The sequence below is a fragment of the Phacochoerus africanus genome, chromosome 6 (genome assembly GCF_016906955.1).
Source record: "Phacochoerus africanus isolate WHEZ1 chromosome 6, ROS_Pafr_v1, whole genome shotgun sequence".
Classification (NCBI taxonomy): domain Eukaryota; kingdom Metazoa; phylum Chordata; class Mammalia; order Artiodactyla; family Suidae; genus Phacochoerus; species Phacochoerus africanus.
In genome coordinates this window covers 8,304,886-8,332,636 of record NC_062549.1, presented here as the reverse complement: position 1 = coordinate 8,332,636, position 27,751 = coordinate 8,304,886, and the positions used below count along the sequence as shown (strand labels likewise).

The 27,751-nt window shown below is 53.0% G+C and overlaps 1 protein-coding gene across 1 annotated transcript in view; it reads left to right on the top strand.

Annotated features, from left to right (window-relative positions):
- TG (thyroglobulin) overlaps positions 1-27,751 on the top strand; it is a 222,338-nt gene that overhangs the window by 63,868 nt on the left and 130,719 nt on the right. Inside the window, exons 27-35 of the mRNA XM_047783215.1 lie at positions 1,096-1,260; positions 8,734-8,799; positions 10,862-10,942; positions 11,967-12,104; positions 12,924-13,100; positions 14,391-14,502; positions 15,987-16,066; positions 17,070-17,213; positions 25,344-25,406. Coding sequence (XP_047639171.1) covers positions 1,096-1,260; positions 8,734-8,799; positions 10,862-10,942; positions 11,967-12,104; positions 12,924-13,100; positions 14,391-14,502; positions 15,987-16,066; positions 17,070-17,213; positions 25,344-25,406 — 1,026 coding nt within the window. The remainder of the gene's footprint in view (positions 1-1,095; positions 1,261-8,733; positions 8,800-10,861; positions 10,943-11,966; positions 12,105-12,923; positions 13,101-14,390; positions 14,503-15,986; positions 16,067-17,069; positions 17,214-25,343; positions 25,407-27,751) is intronic.

Below are 27,751 nucleotides of genomic sequence, written 5' to 3'. Positions count from 1 at the left end.
CATCCATGAGGACCCAGGTCCGATCCCTGGCTTCACTCAGTGGGTAAACGATCCGGTGTTGCTGTGAGCTGCAGTGTAGGTTGCGGAAGTGACTCAGATCCCAAGTTGCTGTGGCTGTGGTGTAGGCCGGCCGCTGCAGATCCAATTTGACCCCTAGCCTGGGAACTTCCATTTGCCACAAGTGAGGCCCTAAAAAGCAAATAAAAAAAAAAAAGAAAAGAAAAGAAATTAAGGGGATTAATGTCTTCACAGGCAGTGACACTTCACAGGCATCCAAAACATTCGAGGTATCTGTATTTACACATCACTTTGAAATTGCCATCAAATTCAGTTAGCTTGGAGGCCTTTCTGCAACTAAATAAAGTCATAACATTAGGGCAGCCTTTTAAAAATTCAGAGTTAGAAGATATATTCAAGACAAAATAGTCCAACACCTCCCAACCACCAAATCTAATAGTAGCTTTCTCTCTATTTATCCGGGGGATGTGGGCACACAGCTGTGGTTTGGATACATCCAGAGACAAGAAGCTCATTCCTCACAAGGAAGCTTGTGCCATGGTGCAAAAACTCCTGGCTTTTAATAGTCCCTTACTTTGAATCTAAATACTCCTTCCAGATTGATTGATTGAGAGTGAGTGTGTGGGTGTGTGTATGTGTGTGTGTGTATAAGAGTGGGGGCGGGGAGGGAGGGGCGGTGGCGGGGGGGGGGTAGAGAGAGAGACGGAGGGAGGGAGAGAGACCACTCTTTATTTCCTTGAAGCCTCAAAAAGATGGAAAATGGAGACAGAGGATTCTGGCAGAAGGACCCCTGGTGGCATCGGAGATGACCCTACTGCTGACCCCATGAAGAAGGGCTGTATGGGGGGAGGAGAGGGTCACAGGCCTGGGGTGCCCTTGGGAGTTTGCCTGTGAGACAACTGCAGGACTGTCAGGGAAGGATAACCAGGCTCTCGAGGTCCGGTGTCCCGGTCCGCTCGCGAGGGGTTGCTGCCTGTCCAATCCCACCAGCCTCTTGGGCACAGACGCGGCAGGTCTCCAAAGGGGCTCTGCTTGTCCCCAGCACATTGACCGCCCCTCCCTCTCGTGACTCTGCAGGTCCCATCATCTGTGGGTTGCTGAGCTCCCCTGACGTCCTGCTTTGCCATGTCAGAGACTGGAGGGACCCTTCTGAAGCCCAGGCTGATGCCACGTGTCCTGGGGTGACTTACGACCAGGACAGCCGCCAGGGGACGCTGCGTCTGGGAGGCCAGGAGTTCAAGAGTAAGTCTCGGCCTTCTAGCTCTGTGTGTTGCTTCACTGTCATTGTCCACACCAGCAAGGCGTGCTGCTCTGCTGTGCACCCTCCCTGTAGCCTGGGGTTCCGTCTGCCTCCGGGTTGGGCTGAGTGAGAGCTGGTGTTGACCAGAAAGAGTAGGGGAGGAACTGAGCCGAGGTCAGGGGAGTCTTGTGGTTGGTCTCTCAGAAGGTGATCCCCTAAGGGCTGGCGGAGACCAGGTCCTGCCTCCCAGAGAAGTTTCCGGGCCCTCCTTCACAGTACAGCAGCTCTTGGGAGTCTCATGGCACAGAGCTCGATGTCACCTCCTCCGAGAGCCCGCCCTGATTACCCACAGAGCTTATTGCCTCCTCCTCTGCGGGGCTTTGCACACACTCCATGCCTTGCTCTTAGGCAGAGGGCTGTCCCCCAGACTGTGCCTTTTTCTGGCTGCTCACCAGCTCAGCTGAGAGTTTGCTCGTGGTGTTGCATCCCAGCTTTGGACACCAGCTGCGTGGCCTCGAGCAAGCCAGTGGATATCTTCAGGCCTAATTGCTAGTGGGGTAATGACCGTTCCCCCCTCACTGGGTTGCTTTGAAGATGAAAGGAGAGGTTGGATGATAATAGTAGTGACAGAAATGTCTATTACATCGTCACTCTTACTAGGAGCCAGGCGCCACTCCAAGGTCTTGGCCTGTTCTTTTTTTCCTTATTAGGGCCGTGCCTGTGGCATGTAGCAGTTCCTAGGCTAAGGGTTGAAGGTCCTGACCTTTCTAACTCACGGATCCTTGACGGGATGCGTGAGGGAGGCTCTAATATTATCATTATCCCCATTTTACAGCTGAAGGAACGGAGGCACACGAGGTGAGGTCTTCTCAAGGTCTCAGAGTTTCTAAGGAGAAGGGCTGGGACCTTAAAGCAGGCATCCTGGCTCCAAAGTGAGCTTCTTAACTGCTTCCCTATGTTGGCACTTACAGATGTTGCCTGCGGAGAACTTAGCACACACGTGTTGATGTTAGACGGTCTTGTCATTCTCGTTTAGGAATGTCATTGTTGGAGTCCCCACCGTGTCTCAACAGTAGCAAACCCGACTAGTATCCATGAGGTTTCGGGTTCAACCCCTGGCCTTGCTCAGTGGGTTAAGGATCCAGTGTTGCCATGAGCTGTGGTGTAGGTCGAAGATGCGGCTTGGATCTGGTGTGGCTGTGGCTGTGGCTGTGGCCGGCAGCTGCAGATCCAGTTTGACCCCTAGCCTAGGAAACTCCATGTGTAGCAAGTTCGGCCTAAAAAGCATAAAAAAAAGAAAAAAGAAAAAAAAAATCTGTCATTTTTTTTTTGGTTAAATTTTAAGAACTGGATTTATTATATAATACACAGTAAGAGCTGTGTCTTATTAATTTCTGGATTCACACCATGGAGCCTAAAACCTGGCATAGAGAATATACATAGTATGTGTGAAGTGCCTGTTTACCAAAGCCTGGAAAAAGTATTGTGGAATTTGGTGGAATTCCATGAGGATTAGTTTCTTTTGGGGTGAATAAAATCAAATAACTTATTTATATGATGGATGGTAAACATATGTTATCCATTACTCTGAGAGGTAGCCCCGGGGGAAAACTAGCATTTGAAGAAGGACATACGATCCATTCACGGGCAATAAATCCAGAATGAATTGCTTAACACAGAGCACGTGCTTGGGTCGTGCCCAAGACATGAAGACTGTGCCCTCGTCTGGTCTCCTGGAGAAGGAGTGATTACCAAAGCCTTTTCTTTCTTTTTTTTTTTTTTAATTTATTATAGTCGATTTACAATGTTCTGTCAATTTCTACCGTACTGCAAAGTGACCCACTTATACATTTAAACACATTCTTTTTTCCCCATTATCCTCCATCACGTTCCATCACAAGTGCTGTACCGCAGGATGTCATTGCTTATCCACTCCAAATGCAATAGTTTGCATCTACTAGTCCCAAACTCCCAGTTCCAAAGCCTTTTCAAGTTTTCTTTTTCAGTGTCCTGTGTGTGTGTGTGTGTGTGTCTATTTTGGGGCGAGGGCAAAGCCTTGAGAAGGGAAAATCCTTTGTTGGGGTATCTCAGGCAGCCTGAGGTGTATATGCCTGATGTTCGAAATTGAAGGTTGTCTCCAACACTGACTGATCAGGAGTCCACCCCCCATTGAGGCAAGAGGGCAGAAATCTTTCCTTTCCACATGAAGAGGTCAGGGTTACTTAAGTTCTTACTAAAGTGTGAGTAGCTGGTAAAAACCTTTCCTAATGGAAAGTACTGCTGGAGGGAAAGAGGAGTGAGGAGTCCGAGTACCTGAACAACGGAAGGAGACCTGGCAGGATGCATTAGATGCATGTGGGAAGGTGCTAGGATGACAAGGACCTACTCTGTCCCTCCCTTTCCTTCCACTGAGCAAATGGTTAGACGGTCCTTAAAATGCAGACTGGGAGCGGCCCTTGGGATTCAAATCCCAGGGTGAGTGCTTCCTGGCTGTACGACCTCCCCGCGCGGTGCTCTTTCCAGTTGTAAGATGAGGATAACGATGACCTCTGACACGCAGGGATGTTGGAAGGATTAGAGGGGAAATGCAGGCCAAGAGCTCGATGTAGTGCCTGAGCGAGGTGGGTCCCCAGCAGATACTAGAGATCCCCGGGCAATGGTTTGCATTTAAAACACTAGAGTTGGGAGTTCCTGTGGTGGCTCAGAGGAAACAAATCTGACTAGCATCCATGAGGATGCAGGTTCGATCCTTGGCCTCGATTGGTGGGTTAAGGATCTGGTGTTGCCCTGAGCTGTGGTGTAGGTTGTAGACACGGCCTGGATCCTGAGTTGCTGTGGCTGTGGTGTCGGCCAGTGGCTACAGCTCTGATTGGACCCCTAGCCTGGGAACCTCCATGTGCTGCGGGTGCAGCCCTAAAACGAACAAACAAACAAAAATACTGACCTTGGATCCTGCTTCCCCACCCCTCCACCCCCAGTTCCATGACCTTGTCAAAGTACTTAAGCCCCCTGAGCCTCACGGTTTTCGTCTGCAAACTGGGGACGTTGCTTAATGCCTTGTGTAATGCAGAGCTATAATGCTGTCCAGGCTGCAGCTTAAGGTACTGTTTTCTGAACCCTAAGTCCCTGGTCCTCCACCTGCACATCTGGCGGAGGCGCTCTGTAGGCCGACGGGTCTGGACCCCTGCTTTTACTGACCAGTTCACTACCACTGAGCCCCAGCAGGAGCCCCAGTGGGCCTCCTATTTGCCCATCCTAGCGGCTGATGGAGGATCAGAGGCCACAGAATGGCCTTCAGCATGTCTCTCCTCTTTTGTTGAGCCAGCCAATCCTTTCCTGGTTCCCGTGCGCATTTAGCGCAGACTTCTATTAGCCCCGAGAAATAAGCCCCAATCAAACATCCCCATGGATCACCTGGAAGTCATTTGATCCGTGCTTCTCACTGGCCAGGAGGTTTCTCTTTCCTGTCACTAGATTTATGGGTAACTCTTGTGCCTGGGTTGACTCAAGTGTGTCTCAGTAGAGGAGTCCACTCAGGGGCTGTGGCTCCCACCTTTCCAGTGGGCATCTCGGGAAGTGTTCAGCTATTTGGGGTTGGCTGGGTTGATCTTCTTGTTTCCAAGAAAAAGGCCTGGGAAGCTCTGGGACTGCACGTGCCTCATTTGTGACAGTGTCTTTTAGTGCAAACAAATACACACCCAGACAGATTAGATGTTCCCTAATGCCCATAGGGATTTAAAATTTGATAGGAAAACAAGTCTTGGCAGAAATCCTCTTGGGTTTATTCTAAATCCCAAAGGCTTCATGATGTTGAGTGATGGTGTGGCTCAGCCGTTGGCTGGTGTTCCCTCCCTAGGAGTCTGTTTCGTACCAGGGACTGTCATTGTCTCGGGGTGCTGGGGGCCAGATGGAGGGACTTAGATGGCACATGTAATGCCCACTCACCAGCTGCATCTGGAGTGGATGTACGATGGGTCCCTACACGCAGGAAGGCCCTATGGCTCTTTACAGTAGCTCTCATTAGCACGAAGCAGAGCCTGAGGTGAGGATTCAAGAGTAGGTTTAGGTTTAAGTAGAGACACAGAGACGTGATCCAGAGAAGGAAAAATGGCCAATAAGAGTTGGACTCTGAAACCTGGGTTTTCCAGCTTGGGATCCTGCCTACTTCCAGGTTGCGGAGTTAAATGAATCACCCCAGATGCAGCACGTGATCTCCGCAGAAGTGGCCTGGAGTCAATTAAGACCACACAGCCCCCCATCAACCCTCAAGAATCAGGCTCCATGCTAAGCACCCCCAAGCCCACCCCACCCCGCCAAATGTCTGTGTGTTCCTGCAGCCTTGGTTACAGAGAGCAGATGACACGAGTCAGGGGCTGAAGGCCTGTTTGTGTGACAGGGACCTTCTAGCTCAGTGAGCGAGGAAGGCACGGAGCAGACGTCTGGACCATTAGCCAGAGGGAGGAGGAAGAGGTTCTGCTCTGTCCTGGGAACCTTCTCACGGTCAGCAGTACTGAGCTGGCGCAGTTTGGGGGTTGGAGTGGAGCTTCAGAAGTCTGCACTAGGAAGGCAGGTCTGTGCTTTCTTGTGCTTGGGCAGCTGAGGCTCTGCGTTTACCTGGTAGCCTCTGAAAATCATCGATGGCTCTGTTTTCTTCATTCTTTCCTCCTTGTGTTCCTTACTGGGCTGAACCAGCTGCTTCAGTGGCAGGGATTTTGCTGGGTGCGGGTGACATAAAGAGGAGGAAGGCCCAGTTCTCAACCTCTGGAAGCTCCCAGCATGTTAAGGAGCTGGACAGTTGGAGTCAAGTGTGAGGTTAAAGATAGAAGCATTTGTTTAGCTCTGTGCAAATCCAGAGGAGGGGCGCAGGACCCAGCCAGAGGCCGTGTTCAGGGCAGCCTTCTGGAAGGAGGTGATTCTTAAAGACTGAGTAGCAATTAACCAGGCGAAGAGGACAAGGATTCTAGGCAGAGAGAAGAAAAATCCATGCCACGATGCAGAGGCCTGCAGGCATTGAATGCACCTGCGAAGATGGGTGGGTGCCTTGGAGGCAGGGCTGGAGGTGAGGCTGCTAAGACGGTCAAGAAGTGGACCTCAGGAAAGTAAAGGCTGAAATCTTGCAGGATTGGAGGTAGGTTTGCCTTTAAGGAGAAGTACCCCAGGGGCTGTACTATGTCTGAGGGAGGGGAGGGAACCAAGGGGCTATGGGAAAGTCTAATGAGGTGGGGAGATGGGCTGAGGGTTCAGAGGAGGGTGGACTTAAACAGTTTAGGAACGAGCCTGGTTGGGTGTGAAGATGGATGCCCAGGAAGAAGTCGAGGATGACTGGGAGGCTGGCAAAGAGGGTGGGGCCGTGGCCTGGTTTAGAAGGCGTAGGAGGAGATGAGTTTGGATGTAGGTGGAGGTGGGAGAGGATAAAGATAAGAGGTGAATGGCACTATTATCCCTTTTTCTTATTTTGGCCGCACCTGTGTCTAAGGAGGGGCCAGGGGTCAAACCTGAGCCACAGCAGCCACTCAAGTCACTGCAGCGACAACGCCAGATCTTCAGCCCCGCTCTGCCGCAGAAGTCGGCCACATTCCCTCTTTCAGCTTAGTGTTGGTCTGTGCCTTCGTCTGGGGACTTGGTGGTCGTTGTAGTCATGAAGACCACCGAGGGGTGAATAACCTCCCTGCGGCCACGTACAAAGATGCCTCCCACGACGTAACAGTCTCTGTGGATACTAGTCGGGCGACCCTCTGGGTCCGCCAAGGCGCTCAACCTTCACGCACTGAATTTAACCAGATTGCATTGGATTGAGTTGTGCTGAAATGCACAGAAACCGAGGGTGAGGTTAAGACTCACCGTATGTCCCAGGCTGGAAGGCCCAGGGCTCCGTTGCCTTGAAAGGGACGAGTGGCTCAGCAGGCCCGGTCCCCGTCACAGCTGAGTGCCTTCTGGGCCAGACATCTGCACGAGACCTGTGTGTCCCTGTGTGGAACACCCCCTTTTCTCTGAGCCAGGGGGGCACGGGTGACTTCCTCCCCCTCTGTGCAGAGCTGCTCCCGCACCCCAGGCACGTCGGGATGTCCTGGATGAAGTGAAAGGCTCCCCGGCGGCTCTCCCCAGTCACAAAGGGGACGGCTGAGTGGGGGCGGCCCGCCCGCAGAATTCCCCAGAGGATTCCTATTCCTGGAAAGGGGCAAGAACGGAGACGGGCCCTGAGATGCGTGGCGGCCCAGGCTCTCACTGTGCAGCATTCCTCAGGGGAGCCTGGGTCTGCAGCAGTCATTGGCTTGACACTTAGATCTGACAGCAAACAAGTGTCCTGCAGATAAGCTGTCATTCCGCCCACGTTTCCAGGCTATCAGAGCATCATACTGCGTGGCCTAAATGCTTTCGAAAATTTTACCTGACGTACGTCTGTGTTAACCACAGATTAAAATAGATCTCCGTCTCTATCGTTTCTAAGAGTCACTCTACCACATAGACTTGGGTGTAAAAATCTTTTAGCGCAGCAGAAGCAAATCCGACTGGGAAACGTGAGGTTGCGGGTTCGATCCCTGGCTTCGCTCAGTGGGTTAAGGATGGGGTGTTGCCATGAGCTGTGGTGTAGGTCACAGACACGGCTTGGATCCTGCGTTGCTATGGTTGGGGCGTAGTGCGGCTGTGGTGTAGGCTGGCAGCTATAGCTCTGATTTGACCCCTAGCCTGAGAACCTTCATATGCCGTGGGTGCGGCCCTACAAAGCAAAAAAATAAATAAAATTTAAAAATAAAAATAAAAAATAGCTAAATCCTCTCATTTCACTTGTGACAAAGTTCAACGTGCCCTGGCCTGACCATCGCAGTAAAAGCAAGTGTTATCATGAGGAGGTAGTGACAACAGAAGACAAACTGAGCAGAGGGCCCCTGCTGTGCATGGATGTCATAGGGATACACCATGCGGTCCCCTCTGTCACATCAGATAAGCCCCTGAATTTCAGAGATCCAAGTATAGGTCTCGAGGTCAACCTGGGGTGTGGGGGTACGTGCTCGGAAACAGGCCATGCATTCCTAGGTCAAGATTTCTGAACGGGTAACGCGCCTCATGGACACCAGCAGGGTCCTCCTGATTTTGGGGTGGGGGGTGGCTACCAGAGCATAGAGGCCACCTGGACCTAAGGATCGTTGAACAGTCTCTATTAACTGCAAAGCCCTTGGTGACAAAGAAGTGACTCACCGCCCAGTATGACCCGGGTCGGGTCAGTGGAAGGACGGAGAACTGCATGGGCCCAAGATGGCATCAGTTACGCTAACAGCTCTACTTTGGCCAGCTCTGGATTTGTGCCAGGAGCTGGCAGAGAGCTCTAAGAAACTTCGGGGATGCTCCTTGTGTGGGAAATGGAGTTCTCAGGCCCAAGAGGGGCCAGTGTCAGGAGGTGAGGCAGTGCGGTTGTGGTGGGTCTCCAGTAGGAGCAAGCACACTCCAACTCATACAAATAAACATCTTCTTTGCAGGTCTGACACCCCTGGAAGGAGCTCGGGACACCTTTACCAGTTTCCAGCAGGTGTATCTCTGGAAAGGTAAGCTCTATGGCTGAGGGGGTTGAGCCAGACGTGGACCACAGGTGACTGTCTGGCCCCGCCTCTCACCTGCAGGGCACTGGGCTCCCCAGAGAGAAAATGTAGATTTACTTTCCATGTGAGCGCTCAGCGGGGACCGAAGGGCCCCAGCTCTCATCAGATAAGATACCAAAGTGTAAGACAAAAGTGAAAAGTGTGGAAACTTAAGAAAGGGTGGACGAAGTAAGCACTGGGCGATCAAGTTCACTGACCACAGGCTGCCCTTGTTAGTAGGACGGGAGCTCTGAGCCTCTGCCAGCGACGGGAGGCATTTCTCCAAGTGGACTCGGCCCCAGGGGCCCGCCTCCCTGAGGCTCTGGGTGAGGGGATGGGACCCCGGGCATGTGTGCCCTGGACCCCAGCATAGAGGTGATGTGACCGTAGGTGCGTGGGACAGGTCGGGCTCAGATGAAATGCATGTTTGGCGTCTCCTTTATGCTTCGTTTGCCCTCGTTTGCGTTTAATGACCTTGTGGCTTGTGATGACCTTGAGCTTGTAGCTACAAAGAGCCAGGGCCTCTGAAAGGCGTGTGGGAGGAGCCCAGCGTGGTGAGGGGTGTGAGCGAGGCATGGCCTTGACCTGGAAGGGGCTCCAGCCAGGGGGGAGGCAAGATCCCCCACCACTGTGTCCCTTCCTCTTCCCACAATCCGTCCTCACTGACCCCTAGACCCCTGAGAGGTAGGACTGGTGACCCGATTCTGTACCTGTGCAATGGTGAGAGTGCAGAGTGTGGACTGAGGGTGACTGGGGATGAATTCTGGTTCCATCACCTCCCACCTGTGTGTGTGGTAATGTGTCACACCCATGTGTACCCTTGAACACATAGGTAACAGGACCATAGAACTGGTTGTGACCTTGTAGAGTTGTGTGGGCATTGGCTCCGTAATGGCTGTAAAGTGCCAGGGACAGTGCCTGGTGCATCCCCAGCGCTGATCAGCGTTCGTGGTGGTGGCGGCGGCGGCGGCGATGACGTTGGATGAAGAAAGAGCAGGAGGAGGAAGGAGGAGGAAGAGGAAGACGAGTGGGCGGGAAAGGGACAGGAAGGGCCCATCATCATGTTCATTTTCAGTTGATATAATGAGTTTATACACTTTTCTCATTTAGTCATACGTGTATGACACATGTGGGCAGTGACATTTTGTTCCTTTTTCCAAACAGCAAAAAAAAAAAAAAAAAAGAGAGAGACTTGGAGAGGATAAGCGAAACACTCGCAGCAGGTCCTGGGCGGGACCAGATCTTGGTTCCAACTTCTTAGACATTTCCGTGTCGCACAACACAGCCTGTGGCTGAGGGCCTGTCCACGGAGTGTGACCTTTACACCTGTAACGTGTGTAATATTGTACACCCATGATATTTCCATCAAAACGAAAACGAAGAAAGAAATTGCTGGTCAGTGATTTGCTGGCTGGTGAGAAAGTAAAGACGTGCTTCCCCCAGGACATTTGCCCCACTGAGCAGATGCACCCAAAGACCCGGCTAAACCCCCTTCCCCGTCATGGAAGACCTGTTCCCAACTTGGGAATTCCGTTGAATTTTTTGGAATTCCCATCCATCTGCTTTCTACCTGCGTGTTCTGGGTTAGGTTGTTTCACGTCTCTGTTTTCTCAAGAGTCAGGTGGAAACTTTGCCCCGTTACCTTTGCAGGCTGCAGCAAAGACCAGTGTTTATGAGCATGTCCTGTCAGCTCTAAAGGACTTGGCAAATGTTAATAGTTTCAATATTAAGGACAATCATGGGTCTTTTCTGGAGAGGTTGGCTGATGTTCCACAGAAGGCCAAAGAACGCAGACCTCCGTCCCCGGATGTTCCATAGAAGGCCAAAGAACGCAGACCTCCGTCCCCAGATGTTCCATAGAAGGCCAAAGAACGCAGACCTCCGTCCCCGGAATTGTTCCAGATCTTGTGGGGGCAGCTGGCCGTGGACCGTGGGCATTTCCCACACTGGCATGACTGTTTTCTTGACCAGACGAATAGCTCCCCTTTTCCTCCCCAGTAGTAGAACAACGGTCTTTTTTTCCCCTCAGATTCTGACATGGGGTCTCGGTCTGAGTCTATGGGGTGCCGAAGAGACATGCAGCCAAGGCCAGAATCTCCAGAGGAAACAGGTACCTGCCCTGGACCTTTGAATACCCTCGGGTCCCTGGCTGTGGAGACAGGACGGTGACGCCGAGGGTCTGATCAATGAACGGACCCATGAACACCGCTCTGTTCCACGGCTGTGGACTCCCCTCCGAGCTCCTAATCCACCACTCATTTCATAAATACAGACGGCTCCTCGGAGGGGCAGGTGGTGTGGTCTTGAGAGCCGAGTCCTGGGGGCCCCGGCTCATGGAGCAGACGAGTTTTGTTGATTTGCAGGGTAGACTTTTAATTTTATTTAACTCAGCCAATCTTTTTAAATTAGGAGACTTTATGTAAAAATTCGTTTCCAGCTTCCGTAGAGAAACAGGAAAAGCTCCAGCAACATGTGCTTCAAATTTCTGCCTGGTGAACACCCTCTGAACTGAACCGGGCTTCCCCCTCCATCAGGGAGCGGCTCTCCTGTTTGCCCCAGGCCCCCCACCTCCACCCCCCAGCACCCTACACTCCTGCTGGCCCGCCTGCCCTGGGGCCTTTCTCTCTGGTTCCCAACCGTAGCAGCCCCTCCGAGGGGTAGCCAGACTGCCCGCGGCCCGTACATGAGAATGTTTTCCTGGTACTTGAGAATAGTCTGTAAAATCCATCGTTAGCCACGGTGCCAGGGCCGCTTCCACGAAGCTATTGCCTGATTCCCACGGGAAGGAAGCGGATGACCCTGGAGGGCTTCAGGGTGAATAGAAAAGCCCAGCTCGGGTTTCCCTTCCCAGCTGATTACCCTGTGGGTGCCTCCTCTGCATAGGGGGTGAGGCGCCTTTACCCGGCCTGGGGCTCCTCTGTCCCCTAGGAGGGCCTCTCTGCGTCCAAACACAGTGAGCAGTGTTCCCCTTCTTGCTGCTCTGGCCCAACACAGCCTGACTGTGTGTGTGTGTGTGTGTGTGTGAGAGAGAGAGAGAGAGAGAGAGAGAGAGAGAGAGAGAGAGAGAGAAGGAGAGAGAGAGGCAGGCCATGGAGATAAAGGCACAGGAAGCTGACTCGCTCCTTCTTTTGCAGATTTGACAGCAGAACTTTTCTCTCCTGTGGACTTGAACCAGGTTGTTGTCAGTGAGAACAGATCCCTCCCCAGCCAGCAGCACCGGCTTTTCAAACACCTGTTTTCCCTTCAGCAGGCACATCTATGGTGCCTTTCTCGTAAGTGTCCTTAGATCTCCTCCTGCTCCGTCTCCACCCTGTGGCCAAGCATCACAGGCCTAGGTTAACAACCCTTGAGACCCAGACAAGATCAAGTTCAATAGGCATACCTTAGGGATGGCTGCAGTCTTAGGGTTCTGAGTGATCTAGAAGAAAGGACATAACCCATGTCTTCAAGAAGCTAATGTTGAAGTTAATCTCCACTCTGCTCCCAGAACTTGTCATCTGTCCTTCCATCCATGCATTGATCCAGCCATCCATCCATCCATCCGTCCATCCATTCACCCATCCATTGATTCATCCATCCATCCATCCATCCATCCATCCTTTACCCAACAGGCATGTACTGTGTTGGGCATGAGCTGTGTGCTAGGCCTTGTGTTTGACCTTGGGGTTGAGAAAATAAAGCCTGACAGGAGAGTGGGAACAGGCAAGGTTTAAACCAAGGTTTGTAAATCACCAAGGTTTATAGCCTGTGGTCTGAGAGCCTGACGGCCTCTGAGATGGTCCTGGGCAGAGCCAGTGGAGTTTCAACCTCTCTCCTGCCATATTGCTGGGTTTACAGCTCACCCCTCGCCCCTTGGACTCTGCCTTTATCCAGAGCCACGCGGACTCTCTGTTTCATGCACAGCCTGCTCCCCCGCCAGCAGAACCCTGGGGTTTTTTCTTGGACCTTCCAGACTGGACAACTTTGACTGACCCGGGCCTCTGCCCTCTAGGACCAATCCCTACAGAGCTCTTTCCAGGAGCTCCTGAAGAGGTAAACTGTCCCCAGCCGGCCTCTCGAGGACTAAAGCCCAACCGCTCTCTTGCCTGCAGGCTGTGTCCAGGAGCCCTCTTTCTGTCAGCTGGCAGAGATAACAGACAGCTCACCCTTGTACTTGACCTGTACCCTCTACCCAGAGGCCCAGGTGTGTGACGACGTCATGGAGGCCAGTCCCAGGGGCTGCAGACGGATCCTGCCCCGCAGGCCGAATGCCCTCTTCCAGAGGAGAGGTGAGCTTGCTGGGATCGGCCCAAGCGGCATATTTGGTGGGCTGCTGGCTCTGTGGGTCCAGAAATATCCACATCGCTGCTTCTCCTTTTAAATATAAAGCTACCCACGCTTCTGGTAGAGATGCAAGAGCTTTTAGAAATGCATCAAATTGCCTGTAGAGAATAATCTCACTCTGGGATCCCACAGCTCATGGAATTCATGTTTAACGCATGCAGCAGTTAGAATTCCAGTTGGCCACACTCTACAGGAAATCCCAACAGCTGTGGCTTCAACGAGATGGAGGTGGATTTTGCTTCCAAGAATATTAATGACATTATTTGGGGGCGGGGCTTCACCCGACGCAATCTCCGTTTCTTCCACGATGTTGTGATTTTCTGTTTACTGTTCTATCTTCTTTGCTGGAGGCCCTTCTCAGGCACTTGGTGTCCTTTGATTTTTCATTCAAATGGAATAGAGGAACCCAGAAGCTGATCCAGAAGCTGATCCAGAAGCCCTGAGTGTGGGGTGGGAGCATGTTGACTTCAGGTTTCCCTGTAGGATGATCCAGTTGGGCCACCCTTTGGGAAATCCCTCATGTCTGTGGATCTAGGCCCTTCTTCCTCTAGAGGAATCTCGTAATATCCGGCCTGGGGGCATGAGCCTGGCTGCCTGTGGTTTGGATGCCAAATAGGGTTGGAGAATGAAGACATCCCAGTAGTTACTTTATAGACTGACTGGAAAAAAATCCTCAGGTTTCAGTCCGTGGTCCCACTACTGCAACTCAGCCTGGTGCCCCCAAGAGACCCCAGGCTTCTCTGGGGGGCAGGGGGCAGTTGTTGGCTGTGGGGGAAAAAAAGGGGCACCTGGAGACCTAATTGCCCCTTCAAAAGATTTCCAGCCCATTCTCTTTCAGCTCCCTTTCGTCCCAAGCTGCTGATACTTAGCCCTTTGGGGGGTTCCAGAAGGTGTACGGGGCTGCTTCTTGGTTCTGCCCACGGAAGGCTTGAGACATCAGCTTTCTTGGGTGTGTGAGATCCACTTTTACTCCTCTGTGTTTTTTTCACGTTTCCAAACTTGCGTCGCCGTATCCCCTCTCCCGTTCTGTTTTCCCCTGTGAGTCAGGCCTTCGTACAAATGCCTTCACTATTATTTCAGCGAGGTCGGGGACAGGAGCGGAGCGTGAGCACATGGGCGTAAGACGCCGTCTTTCATTGGAAGCTTTCCGTGCGGTCGTGGAGCTCCGTCCCCCTGTTTGTGTGGCTACAACGCACCTTCCCTAAATACTGTAACCACTCTCCTCCTCCGTGCAGTCGTGCTGCAGGACAGAGTGAAGAACTTTTACACCCGGCTGCCGTTCCAGAAGCTCACCGGCCTTTCCATTAGACACAAAGTGCCCATGGCCGACAAGGCCATTTCCAGTGGGTAAGCTGCTCCCTCTGCTCGCCCCCGGCCCACGGCCAGCACGTATGATGAAGACCCTTCTGTTTTCACAAACACGGGGACGGGCTATCAGCTAAAGGTACAAGCATCAGAAACTGTAAAACCCAAAGCAGAGGGTGAAGAGGTAATGATGACGTGACTGTATCCTAACACCGTGACACAGGTCAGTTTCCAAGAGTCAGCGCGGCATTTAGCCTTGAACTTCCTGTCAGCTGGGGTGAAAGGGAAGCACTGACCCGTGTTTTATCAATTAATAAAAATGACCAAGCTTTGCTGTAGACTTTTCTTTTCCCTGTCCTTTTTTGGGCTCACCCGTGGCATACGGAGGTTCCCAGGCTAGGGGTCGAATCAGAGCTGCAGCGGCCGGCCTACGCCACAGCCACAGCCACACCGGATCAGGGCCATGCCTGAAACCTACGCCATAGCTTGTAGCAACACTGGATCCTTAACCCACTGAGAGAAACCAGCATCCTTATGAACCCTACATGAGGTTCTTAACCTGCTGAGCCACAGTGGGAACTCTAAGAGTTGTTATAAACTTGATCAGTGGAGTCTCCCTGTGCTGTATTCAGAATCTGCAGAGTGAGTGGACCTTTCAGTAGGGCCACAGGTATATAAGGACTTTTAATTTGTTTATTATTTTTAAATGTATTTTGTTACTGATTTCGTTAGTTAGCTGTAATGTACTTATTTTCATTAAAGGTAATGCTTCTTCCCACTGGTCTGTGGATCTCACCCATCAGAATCACAGGAGGACTTTTTTTTTTTTTTTGGTCTTTTGGGTTTTGAGGGCCGCACCCCACAGCACATGGAGGTTCCCAGGCTGGGGTCTCATTGGAGCTGTTGCCACCGGCCTATACCACAGCCACAGCAATGCCAGATTCGAGCTGTGTCTGTGACCTACACCACAGCTCACGGCAACACCAGATCCTTAACCCACTGAGTGAGGCCAGGGATTGAACCTGCAACCTCATGGTTCCTAGTCGGATTCATTTTTACTGCACCAGGACGGGAGCTCCACAGGAAGACTTTTAGCAGACTGCATTCCTGGGTCCTACTGAATCCGCATCTCCAGAGGGCTCAGGAATCTGAATTTTAACTAAGCTCCGCCTGCTGATGTTAGAATTTGAGGGTCACTGATCTGTGAACTATCGACCTAAGAAGCGTTGCTGATTTATGAAGCGATGTCGTGTTGCTGGCATTTCAGGTCTGCTTTAGAAAATGCAGATGAGAGGATGATATGGGATAGTCTGTCCTGAGATCTCATGCCAATGGGAGGCGGGAGAGGAGGAGGCTTGGCAATAGGGATCTGCCCGACGGGGCTGTGGGAGCAGAGCTTGTGCGTCTGAACTCCGGGAAGCGTCGTCATGCAGAAAGCAGACCCCCAGGAAGAATGCCGGCAGTCGCCCCCCCATGGCCCTGTCCAGGGCGTGCCTGCAGGCCTGCTCTCTCTCCTCTTCCGCCAGCTTCTTCGAGTGTGAACGGCTGTGTGACGCGGACCCGTGCTGCACCGGCTTTGGCTTTCTGAACGTTTCCCAGCTGAAAGGTAATAATGGCAACAGCATCTTCCTCTGGCCTCCCTTCAGCACTTGGCAGTCTGGAAAACACGCTCACAGAGTTCCCATCATGGCTCAGTGGTTAATGAATCCGAGTAGGAACCATGAGGTTTCGGGTTCCATCCCTGGCCTTGCTCGGTGGATTAAGGATCCAGCGTTGCTGTGAGCCGTGGTGTAGGTTGCAGACGCGACTCGGATCCTGAGTTGCTGTGGCTCTGGCGTAGGCCAATGGCTACACCTCTGATTAGACCCCTAGCCTGGGAACCTCCATATGCTGTGGGAGCGGCCCTAGAAAAGGGAAAAAGACAATAAATAAATACATAAAATAGAAAACACGCTCACATCCATGGTCTTATCTGAGCCTTGGCACGTCCTCACAGCGGGTGGGAGGAGTAATCCCCATTCGCAGATGGTAAGTGGGTCTTAGCAGTGTGGGAGGGGTGCTGGCTAAGACATCTGATAGCTGGGCACAGCTCCTGGGCCGTCGCCCAGTCAGCTCTACACAGCACTTCCACCTGACCGAGGTAGGCATCCTTCCACGGCTCACTTAGCTGTCTGCCACTCATCCTTCAAGACCTGGGACGGGTCCCTCCATGGGGAGAACTTGGGCTCCATCCCTATGAAATGCATTTGAAACTTGATTCTGTCACTTACTACATGTGTAGTTCTGGACAAGTCAGGTAATCTCGCTGAGGCTCGGTTTCCTCCTCTGTAAGTAAGTAGGGGTACACCTGCTGCCCTCCTCATGGGGCTGTGTGAAGACCACGTGGTTTGATGCCGACCCAGCCCTGGGAACACGGTGGCTTGTTGATAGGGATGTGCCGCCCCCGTCCCGTGCTCCTAGACCAGAAGCTCACGCAGGCTAAGATCATCCCTGGAATGTGGTGGGGCGCCCCAAATGTCTGCTGAAGGCTGAGTTTGCAGACTTGCTCTCATTCAGTTGGCATCTTCCCTCAGAATCATTTTCCTGGTTCTGGTCCCCTTTTGCTCCAGGAGGAGAGGTGACGTGCCTAACTCTGGACAGCCTGGGACTTCAGACGTGCAGCGAGGAAAACAGAGGAAGCTGGCGCCTGCTGGCCTGTGGCTCTCCTGACACTGAGGTCCGCACCTATCCCTTCGGCTGGTACCAGAAGCCTGGTGAGTGGCTTGTTCCCAACAGCTCCATGGGCGTCTTTAGTGACTGGGTCTTGCCTCCATATGAAGGTGGTATCTTTGGGCTGGGAAGTAGACTAGTCAGGATTCGTTGGGTGCAAGCAACAGAGACAAAAGGAAATTTTTTTTTTTTTTTGTCTTTATGCCTTTTCTAGGGCCGCTCCTGTGGCACATGGAGGTTCCCAGGCTAGGGGTCCAATTGGAGCTACAGCTGCTGGCCTACACCTGAGCCACAGCAACGTGGGATCCGAGTTGTGTCTGCGACCTACACCACAGCTCACGGCAACGCCAGATCCTTAACCCGCTGAGCAAGGCCAGAGATCGAACCCACAACCTCACGGTTCCTGGTCAGATTCGTTAACCACTGCGCCACGACAGGAACTCCGACAAAAGGAATTTATTGCAAATCTGCTTGTAGACTCAAAGGAAAGATGACCAGCGAGGTCTCAGCTCCATGGAATGAATGGACAGTCTCTGCAGCTGCCACTGTCACCATCAGTCTGCTCCAGAGGGTTTTGGTGACTGTGTTCAAGCTTGAAACTTAAGGGAGAGGGTCTGGCCCAGCTTGGGCTGTGAGTCGCACCACTGCCCCCCAGTGTGGGGCTGGGGGCAGCTTGAGGGCTAGTCCCGCAGGACTGAATGCACGGGGGGCGGGGGCAAGGGTCCGCAGAGTGCAGTTAGGGTGCTGGTCCTGGACAGGGGAAACCAGCACATGTGCACCCAGCCAGGTTTCCCGTTTTGTTGCTTGATCAGGACATGGCACCTGGTGATCTCAGGGAGGGAGAGGGCATCACTGGTGCGCATCTGCCGATGCCCATGGCGTTAGGATTTCAGGGCCAAGGCAGCGTTGGTCCAGTGTGGGATTGTATCCCAGCACGTTTCAGGGGCTCGGTTTGAAACTGGAGAATGAAGGCATGAATGTTCTACGCAGGGTGATGGAGAAGCTGCTGGACTCAAGTGAAGAGCTGGCAGCGTCTTCCCAGCTCTGCCACCTACTATAGGGTTGTCTTTAGGAAAATCACACGTCTTGCTTAGGTCCCCCGCCCATGAAACAGTGCGGGCACTCATTGTGGCTCTATCAGCGCTTACCTGCTGGGTGTTTGTGGGCGTGGATACACTTGGGGAACAGCAGGTGACTGCAGGGACATCCTCACTGTGTGTCCTGGAAGCACATGGGCACAGATGTCCAGACACAGAACAGTTGAAAGGCCATCGTGGTAGGAGTCCCAGAGGCTGAGCTGAGGTTCAGCATCACAAGCCTCTCCCGTTAATGGCTTCCTCCATAGTTTCAGAATCCTTAGTATAGGATGGGGGCTGGCCTTGGCCTGGCCCTTGTCCTTGAAACAAGAGTCTTGGGGTCTCTGATCTAGAGGAAGCATAGGGGGCTGTAACGCTGATTCTCAGTTGGCACATCCCCCAACACAGTGCTTTGTCCAAAGTAGCAAGGAGAAGAATCTGCCATCACCCCTGTGTCTGCACCCCGTGTGTCTACACATGGGCCGGCCAGGGTTTCTACCTGGTTATACAGTGTAACTCAGTGCCCCTGGGGAGTAGACATTGTTTCCTTCATTTTAAGATGAGGCGAGTGTGGTGGAGAAAGTGGAAGTTATTTGACCTAAACCACAGAGCCAGAGAGAAGCCTCATCAGGTGGCAAACTCAGCTCTGACAACTGCAAATGTCACTCTTCCCCTTTGCAAGTTGCCTCCTGGCGGGTCGCCTGTATCCCATAAGTGACCGGATGTGAAGATGTCTAGACACCTTGTCTGACTGGCTTTCCCCCAGCTCAACTCAACCGGCAAAACAGTCAATTGACTAGTAAACCAAAAAAATAAAACTGATTAGTAAACTAATAAATTAATCCAGGGTTAGGTTGGCCTTCTGTTCCAGAGCCATGTCTGGTCTGAGAGGCTGGGGCTGGGGCTCCTTGGTGGAATCTGGTCCTTGGCCCTCCTTCAGGAGCCTTCTAATCCCCGAGACGTTCCGCAGCCTCAGGGCAGGGATTTTCGGAGTTGATTGTTACCAGGCTGATGTCCACCTGACTTGATCTGAGTTTACTCTATTTATTAGCTCTGTTTTATTTAAAACATCTTGAATTGTTTGAAGAAAAGCATCAGGGTTGTATGCTGAAACGGCCTCCGGGGTTTCTAGTTATCGGGGAGCGGGGATGTCCCACATAGAGGAGGCTTTAAATAACCCCAGGGGCTGGGGACGAACGCCTGCCTGGGACGGTGGTCCCTGCAGGAGACCCATGCCAGCTCTGGGCACTTGGGGTGTCAGAACTGAACTCTCACCCCCCCCCAGTGCCACCCTGCCCATCATCCTCCCACACCTCTTCCCTTCTCCTCACCCCCTCAAGGCTGGAAAATGTCATTTTTTCATCTTTATCTTGCTCAGGGAAAAGTTGGGTGGAAAGAAGCTGAGAAATAATTCATGTGTTCCGAAACACGGGACTCAGACCAGGGTACTACATCATCGTGGCAGGAGTTGGCAGGACAGGAACCCAAGGTGCCGATTGTCCCAACTCTTTCCATCTGTTCTGTTTCTTTTTATCCCATTGCACAAACCATTCACTTTTTCCAACATGTATCCTGTAGGGTCAGGCTGGGGACTCAGGCGTTCTGACCGGGAACTGCAGGGCAGGGCATTAAAAATGCACTCAACAGACACTGACTGAGCATCGGCCATGCCCCGGGGGTCTCTGGTTTTACAGATCCAGCCTCTATTCCCTGGGCTCTTATGTGCACCAGGCTGGATGCCAAGCACCTTATAAATATTCTCACAACCACGGGCAGATGAGAAAACAGAGGTTCAGGGAGGTTAAGTCACTTGCCCAAAGTCACAGAGTGGGTAAATGACAGAATTTGGAGCCAGACTCTTTGGACCTCGACAGAAAGAACTGGGTGCACATAACCATAGAGCCATATTATATGGCTACACACAGCCATGTGAGCCTCACCCCGTTATGTGGCATGACTCCTGGCCTCCAGGCACTCACAGCTTCAGGAGGAGTTCCCGACTGTCCATGAATAAGCCATCCTGTACTGGATTGCTTACTCCGCAAGTCTAGGAGTTTTGCAATGTTATTAGACTTTTCCATACGGAGTCGTATGCTGTGCTGGGCACCGGGAAATGCAAGCTTAATAAGACGTCGTCGTTTTTCTTAGATGCTCACATCCTAGTGAGGAAGAGGTGGGCATAGATGATTAATTGCCACACCATAGGCTCAGTTATAGAACAGTCTCGTGCATAAAATGTTATGGGAACATGGGAACAGAAATGAATTCTGCTTCGAGTGGTGGAAGCTGGCTGCTGGAAACCTCCTCCGGGGCCTCTGTCACGCTTCAGGGGACCACCCGCTGCAGGCCTCTGGTCCGCTGGCATGGAGCTAGCTAAGCAGGCGGGTTTGCACACCACACGCTGCCTGCTTTCAGTGTTTGGACGTGCAGGGAGAAAAATGTAAAACTGCCAAAACGGCCTCAGTCTCTCAGGCCCCCAGTGGAAAACACCTCGGGATGCCCTTGCTTATGGTGTGAGTGGCTCCGAATTTCCCATTTCAGAGACGTGGAAGGAGGGGGCTAGCTCTCCGAGGGTTTAGGTGACCTGGTGGAACCCAGGGTCCCCATAACAGCAGAATCAGGCTCTCACAGGTCGGTCTTGCTCCCTTAAGCCATCTCCATTGCAAGTGGGCGGCGAGATATGTCCTAAGATTGATGGATGGTCTCCTTCTAAGACCCAGGCTGAGAACAGGAATCTCACTCGATGAAACTGGTTCGATGAGTCAGACCTTCCTCCCGGCGGGGTCCCATGGACCCGTACAAAACCACCTTTGGACTCATGATGTATTCGGGGCCCAAACGCACTCACCTGCTGGATTCGGAACCTTTGTCCCGTCTTGTAGTCTGTTTTCTGTAGAAGACAAAACCATCCCAGCACACAAGCTGACACTGTCGCTACGTGCCCCCCTCCTTATCTTTGTATTAGATGCTCATACGGCCATAGGAAGGGGCCTCTGCAGGGCCAAGGGAGGCAGCGTGGGGGGTGAGGGGGGCCTCTGGGCCTGAGCCTTGAAGGATAACCTCTCCATCAGCACCGGCACCGGAGGCATGGACTTGTACACAGGGATCTTGGCAAAGAATTTATGCAAAAGAGGGCCCTTGCTGCTAGTCCATGGCTTGGTCATTTAGTGTGTGGACATCTTTACTGAGCAATGCGCATGGACCCCTGATTTGACGCCAGGCTGGGAGCACAACACAGGTCCTGTTTCTGAAGAACCGCGCTGAGGAAGGGAGAGGAAGGGCTGTGCGCGTGCTGAGCTCCCACTGCGCAGCCAACACGGAAGCGACAGGGCTAGAAGGGCCCCCAGAAAGGGCTTAACCTGACTGGGAGACAGAGTGGGAGGAAGGAACTTTTCCCGAGCATTTCCTGAGGTCAGCGCTCTCTCTGTCTTCACTTAGGGCCCCTGAGCCTGGGAGGCCCCGGCCCGCCCACAGGAAGCTCAGTTTCCCCTGCATGGGAGAACTGCTCAACCTGGGACGTGTGTTGCTGTGGAGAGATCCACGGGGCCTCTGGAGCACAAAAGGGGGATAGGAATTCTGTTCTGGAAGGGAAGCTGCCAAAGCCACTCTGGGGAGATTAAGGAGAGATTAAGGGAGATTAAATCGAGAGATTAAGGAGAGAGGGGCGAAGGTGCTGGGCCACTGCTTAGGGATGATGGGTGGGGCAGCCTCGGGCCCCAGAGACCTTCGGGCAGCAAGCCTGACACATCCCTGGTCCGGGGCAGGGGCTGGGGTGGGGGTGGGTGGAGGGGCGCTGTGTTCTCAGAGCAGAGGCGGAGGTCGAGTCTCCATGGACCCAGGAGAGAGGCACAGACTCAGAGCACTGAGCGAGCACCCAGGGGGAACTTGCAGTGCACTTTCTGATGACTGTCTGCAGCTGATAGCAAGTTCCACAGGTCTGAGAACAGAACTGAGAGGCTCAGGCTGAGCAGTTGTGAATGCAAATGAGGCTGTGTGCAGCTCCTTCCTGGCAGCAGGACCCAGAGGGGAAGCATCTTAGCAGCCAGGCAGGGAGGGCGAGGGGAAGAGGGCTCTCTGTGGTCCTGCTGCCTCAGCTCAGGGCTTCCTGCAAGGCCGGGCCTCTGGCACTGGTACCCTCTGTTCTCAAAGAGAGCTGGGTGCCTTCACCCTGCAGCTGCACATGGCCTGCAAGTGGGGCAGGGGCTTTGGTTTGTTTACAAAGTCAAATGTGGCTTCTAAAAAAAAAATCGGAGCCTCACAGTTCCTCCCTTCTTTGGCTGAGCGGATGCGCTTGGACCCCGTCACTCTTCTAGATACGGGAAGAATTTGGAAAGGAGGTGACCACCTCTTCTGATGATGCCTCTGCAGCCCGTATAGAAACTAGCACATGCTGGAGGGTACGCTGTGCAGTCCGTTCTTCGTCGCCACTCAGCTCCCATTAATAGCCTCTGCCACTGACTTAGCACAGAGTTGGCCCCAGGGCCAGCCCAGGGTTTTGCAGGCAACGTCTTACCTCGTCCCCGTCCCCAAATAACCTGATGAGGTAGGGTCTGTCATTACCGTCTTTCCGTGCTGTGCTGGCAGACATATGCCCCCTTCTGGAAATTTATCTGGACTTTTAAAGCAAGCTCGGTTTGCAAAGGAAACACATTTATACAACGCTAATGAGATGCTGCTGATGGCAAGGGTTGGGGAGGCCCTGAATGGTATTTTTGTGGAGGTTTTGCCGTTCCCCATGGTGTAAATACTCTGGCCGTGGCCCATTTCAAGCTGCTACCAACTTCACTGAGAGCGGAGTCAGGAAGAAGCAGAAAGAGGGCCATGCATTAGCTGAGCGACTTGCTCGAGGCTGCGCAGTACGATTCTCTGTAGGGGGCCCCAGGGACCGAGTTCCTCCCAGGGTGGAGGGTGTGGAGGTTTCCAGTGCCCCCGGGGGCCCAGGGAAGCTGAGAACTGTCGCAGCTCAGCTATTCCTGTGCAGGGAAGATGGTCCCACCCAGAGGGCTGCCAGCGCCCTGTTGGGAAACACTGGGGGGGGGGGAGGGGGAGAGTAGTGAGTTACGCTGCAGCAGCAGAACTAGATGAGAAAGACGCAGCCGAGACGTGCACATGGCAGTTCTCCCGGTGGATGTGCCACTCCCCTAGGCATTCTCACAGCATTAGATGTTGATACAGTCGCCAGCGTTTCATTACTATTGTATAAATGCGTTTCCTTTGCAAACCAAGCTTGCTTCGAATGTCCAGATAAATTTCCCAAAGTTACTGGGTCCAAGGGTTTGGACATCTGACTGCCCTTGCTATAAACTCACCAACTGGATCTCTGAAGACGGTGCTAGCTCTCAGGGTCCCTGCTCTGAGAAAGCAAAGCTGGACATTCAAATCAACAAGCTGGACAACCAGGAGCCATGGAGCATGGCAGCTGGTTCTTGGTCCCTGTGAGTTTTGTGTGAGGAGCTCACAGAATGCCGACAGAGAGAGGTCTTCGTTCAGCGACCCTCAGCATGAGTCCCTCAACCAGCAGGGGCAGGGTCATCTGGAGAACCTGTTAGAAATGCCAGCTCTCAGGCCCCAGCCCAGACATGCTGAATCCAACACTCTGAGGGTGGGGCCCACACAGCGTGTGTTCACAGGATTCCAGTGGGAAACAGGGACCTAGAGTGGGGACAGGGAGCAGGTGCTTCTAGGGAGATGGAGCCAAGCAAGAAACACACACTGCAGCTGGGGCCTCAAGAACTTGGGGAGGCTGGGTCATGGTAGACCTGACCACAGTACAGAAGGCAGCCAAGGGGGTGGAATGGGAGGGGACCCAAGCCAGGATGTTGGGGGCCAGAATGGAGTATGACCCTGACCCAAGGCTTTTCGTGTGGGCAGACAAGGCCGAGACTCAAAGGCAAGGGTGAGTTGCTATGATGGGCGACAGTAAGTGGGACTAATGGCCAGCCTTTATTGAGCACTTACTGTGTGCCCAAAGCTTTACATGCAGCTCGTCTAAGCCTCACAATCCCCATTTTGCAGGTAAGGAAACAGAGGACAAGGAGGTAAAGCAACTTGCTCAAGGTCACACAGAGGAAATTGGCCAAGCCATTCCCACCCTGGGTCACTGACCCTTGACCCAGGCCCCACCCTTGACCCCCGGCCACGCTACCCTGCAGCTCGGAGAGGGAGGAAATCCAGCAGTGCTCCTAGTTTGGGCCACTGGGAGAAGAGGCGCTGAGGCTTGGTGATTTTAATTTGCTCAGTAAGGGAAGAGGTTGGGGATAATTAGCACTCATGGTGACCCAGTGGGTGATCCAGTGGGTTTCTCATTTAATTCTCACGTCATCCTTGTGTACCAGGCTATGAAACTGGGTGCAGAAGAAGCCAGATAACAGGTCCTTCTGCACTGCTTCTAAGGGGCATATGGAGACCAAGCCCAGGTCCGTGCCTCCCCACCCCGTGCCCAGCTCCATTCCCTGCCATGCCACCTGCCCTCCACAGCTGCTATTTAGCAGCTCCAACCCTGTGCCTGGCCCTGCATTCTCTCCTGTAACACTCACCGCAATCCTCAACCTAGATCGTATCCCCCCGCCCCGTTATAGATGTGGAAACTAAGGCAGACTCAGTCTTTGACTGTCAAGTCTCTGGAACATGGTAGGTGTGCACTTCTTCCCCCGGCTTTGGAAAATGTTGTGAAACTGACAAGAGTGTGTGTCACTCACAGGTGAAGCTCTGAGAGCGGGAGCGAGGTCCCTTGCCTTCTGTTTCCCCTGCTGCCCCATCTGAGAGACAGGGGGCTGGATGGAGCCACCCTCCACCTGGCCTTGAGGGAGGTGACAGAGGGAGAGCGCCCCCCCCCCAACTGCAGCGATCATGTGGCTCCAGGGAGAGACGACCCTTGGTCCCTTGGTTGCTTTAGGCCCCGGGGATGCTGGGATGTCCTTCAGCATCGCTCAGTCCATCCTGTCGGATGCGGGGGTGGTGCCAGGCCCCACGTGAACTCTGTCTGCCTCCCAAGTACAATTTTGCTGTCACCGAGTTAGACCTCTACCCCTGCCTGCAGGACTCAAGGATCTAAAAGCTGAAGAGGAGCTAAAAAGGTTGCCTTTATCTTCTTTCCAGCTGTTCAGAATGATGCTCCCAGTTTTTGCCCTTCAGCGGCCCTGCCTCCCGTCCCAGAGAAAGGTAAGCTCATTGTCTCCCTGCCTCTCTGCTGAGCGGGCCAGCTGTCTCTCTCGGCTTCCTCCTCGTTCGCACGACCCCCTCCGTTCATGAACTCCTGCTCCTCTCAGTCAACCACACGCACAGAGAGGCCAGACACCTGCCCCGCGTCCGTTTTACGGACGAGGAGACTGGCTCATGACAGTTAAAAGACTCGGCCAAATCCTGCAGCCAGCCGGAAGCCCAGTGGGTAGGGGCCCACTGCTCCCAGTTTGCCTTCTGGGGTGTGTTTCCCCTTGGCACTAATGTGTGCAAGGACTCGACCCGCACAACCCCGGGATACCGTGTCAAGAAGAGTGGTGTTGATGCCCCAGTGTGAAAGAGTCAGCTCTTCTGTGTGCAAAGGAGTTGGGGCTCAAGCCAACCAGGGTGGCATGGCAACATCTAAGGCCAGGCACTGGCCCCGAGCCCAGCAGCATGACCCGGGCTCAGGATGCCGCCCCCTCCTGCGCATGGCACTGTCCCCACCGCCACACGCCCCGTCTGGTCCCCAAGCAGCAGGAAGTGCAGGGCGCAGGCGGGCCTGCGTGGGCCTCACCGAAGGTCCCTTTCCTGCCTCCCTTAGTCAGGAAATGAGAGGCTCTCATCATTCCTGTCCTGTGACATCATGTCTGCGGGGTGCTGGGCGTCTGTCATCAGGTCCCGGCTGCAGGGACTGGGCGAAGTGCGTGTGGGAGAGAATCGTTTAGAGTCAAGGCCGGGCTGAAAGTACCCATGTCCTCAGCTGTGTCACCGCTTCCTTCACTCAGTTAAAAGGGCTAACTTCGAGGCGGGGATATGGGTGCATGTGCACGTGTTTCCAGAGTGTTCTATCCAGAATCTAAGCACTTAAAGATTTCGTGGCTAAGACTTGAGGCCTGCATGACCTGGTGTCGCTTCCTGAAATAGTGTGAGGCCGGGATCATGGCCCGGTTACAGGGCCAGAGGTGGGGCTCCGAGAGACGCTAACAAAGCCACTGATTCTGAGTTTTATCAAGATGATGCGCAAACAATTGAAAATCAAATAGTCCCCAAAGATTTGTGTTTTCTCTCCTTCCTTTCTTTTTTTTTTAAACAAACTGGTTCTCTGTCTCGTCTGCACCTGCCTGCCTTTCCCACTCCCAGGGCCATCACATTCTGCTCTTTTAGCCCTTTTTTCTCTCATCTTGGCCTCTCTTTTTCTAAATAATACGTGACTCCTGCTCTTCCTCCATCTGTCAATTTTGGAAATAACTCCTTAGTTCCCACCTTGACGGATGAGGACTTAAAGCTCTCTTTTATCATCCCTCCGACAAATTTCCCCCCTTCATCCTCAAAACCTAGTAATAGCAAGACTTGGGGTTGAAGCAAGAGCAAGTGTTCCATTGTTATGGACCCGGAAATCTGGCTCCCAGGAGCCTGGGGGTAACAGCAACCCGGTGTTATTACCCACCACGCTGTGCAGAGGTCCTTGGTGGAGCTTCCTGTTTCTCGCCTATGTTCTTCCCGCCCCCGTCTTCCATGGCGTCTTGTGCATCTCTGGCTTCCCAGCAGATCCATGGGGCAAACCAGTCACGTGATTTTTCCTTCCGGATCTCAGCATTGTTTGAATTTCCTCTAACAAATGTGAAAATAGGACCCATCTCTTGAGGTTTCTGTGACGATCAAATGCTTAGCACAGTACTGAGACCAAATGGAATCTTCATTAAATGTTGAAAAGTTTCGCAAAATAGTATATCAGATGTCAAATACACGCTGGGAGATAGGAATCGATCAACGCCTGAGTCTCCTTGGGTGGTTTTACAATGTTTCTGCACTGTTTCCGCTAACATTTGTATTACTGAGACTTCAATTACCAACCAAAGAATTCAAGGAGTGGGGTGTGGCACGTGTCCCTTCACACACACACACAGTCTGCGGAACTGGGCAGATGTTTTGAAGGTGGAATGAGTTGTCCCGGTATTTTTACAAGTGGGATCTGAAAGCAGGAGAGAAGTGGGGGCTGACATTCCAACTGTGCTTCGAGTGCCCGGGGTGGAATTAAGAGAAAGTGTGAGCATGGGGACTTCCCGTAGTGGCTCAGGAGAAGCGAGGCCGACTTGTATCCTGGAGGATGTGGGTTCGATCCCTGGCCTCGCTCAGTGGGTTAAGGAGCTGTGGTGTAGGTCACAGCCTCGGCTCGGATCCAGAGTTGCTGTGGCTGTGGCATAGTGTGGCTGTGGCGTAGACCGGCAGCTGCAGCTCCGATTCGCCCCCTAGCCTGGGAACCTCCAAAAAAGAGCGTGAGCATGTTTCTCTGACGTGACTCAGAGGGAGGGCGTACTCTACCTGTGGGGTATTGGTGTGTCTCT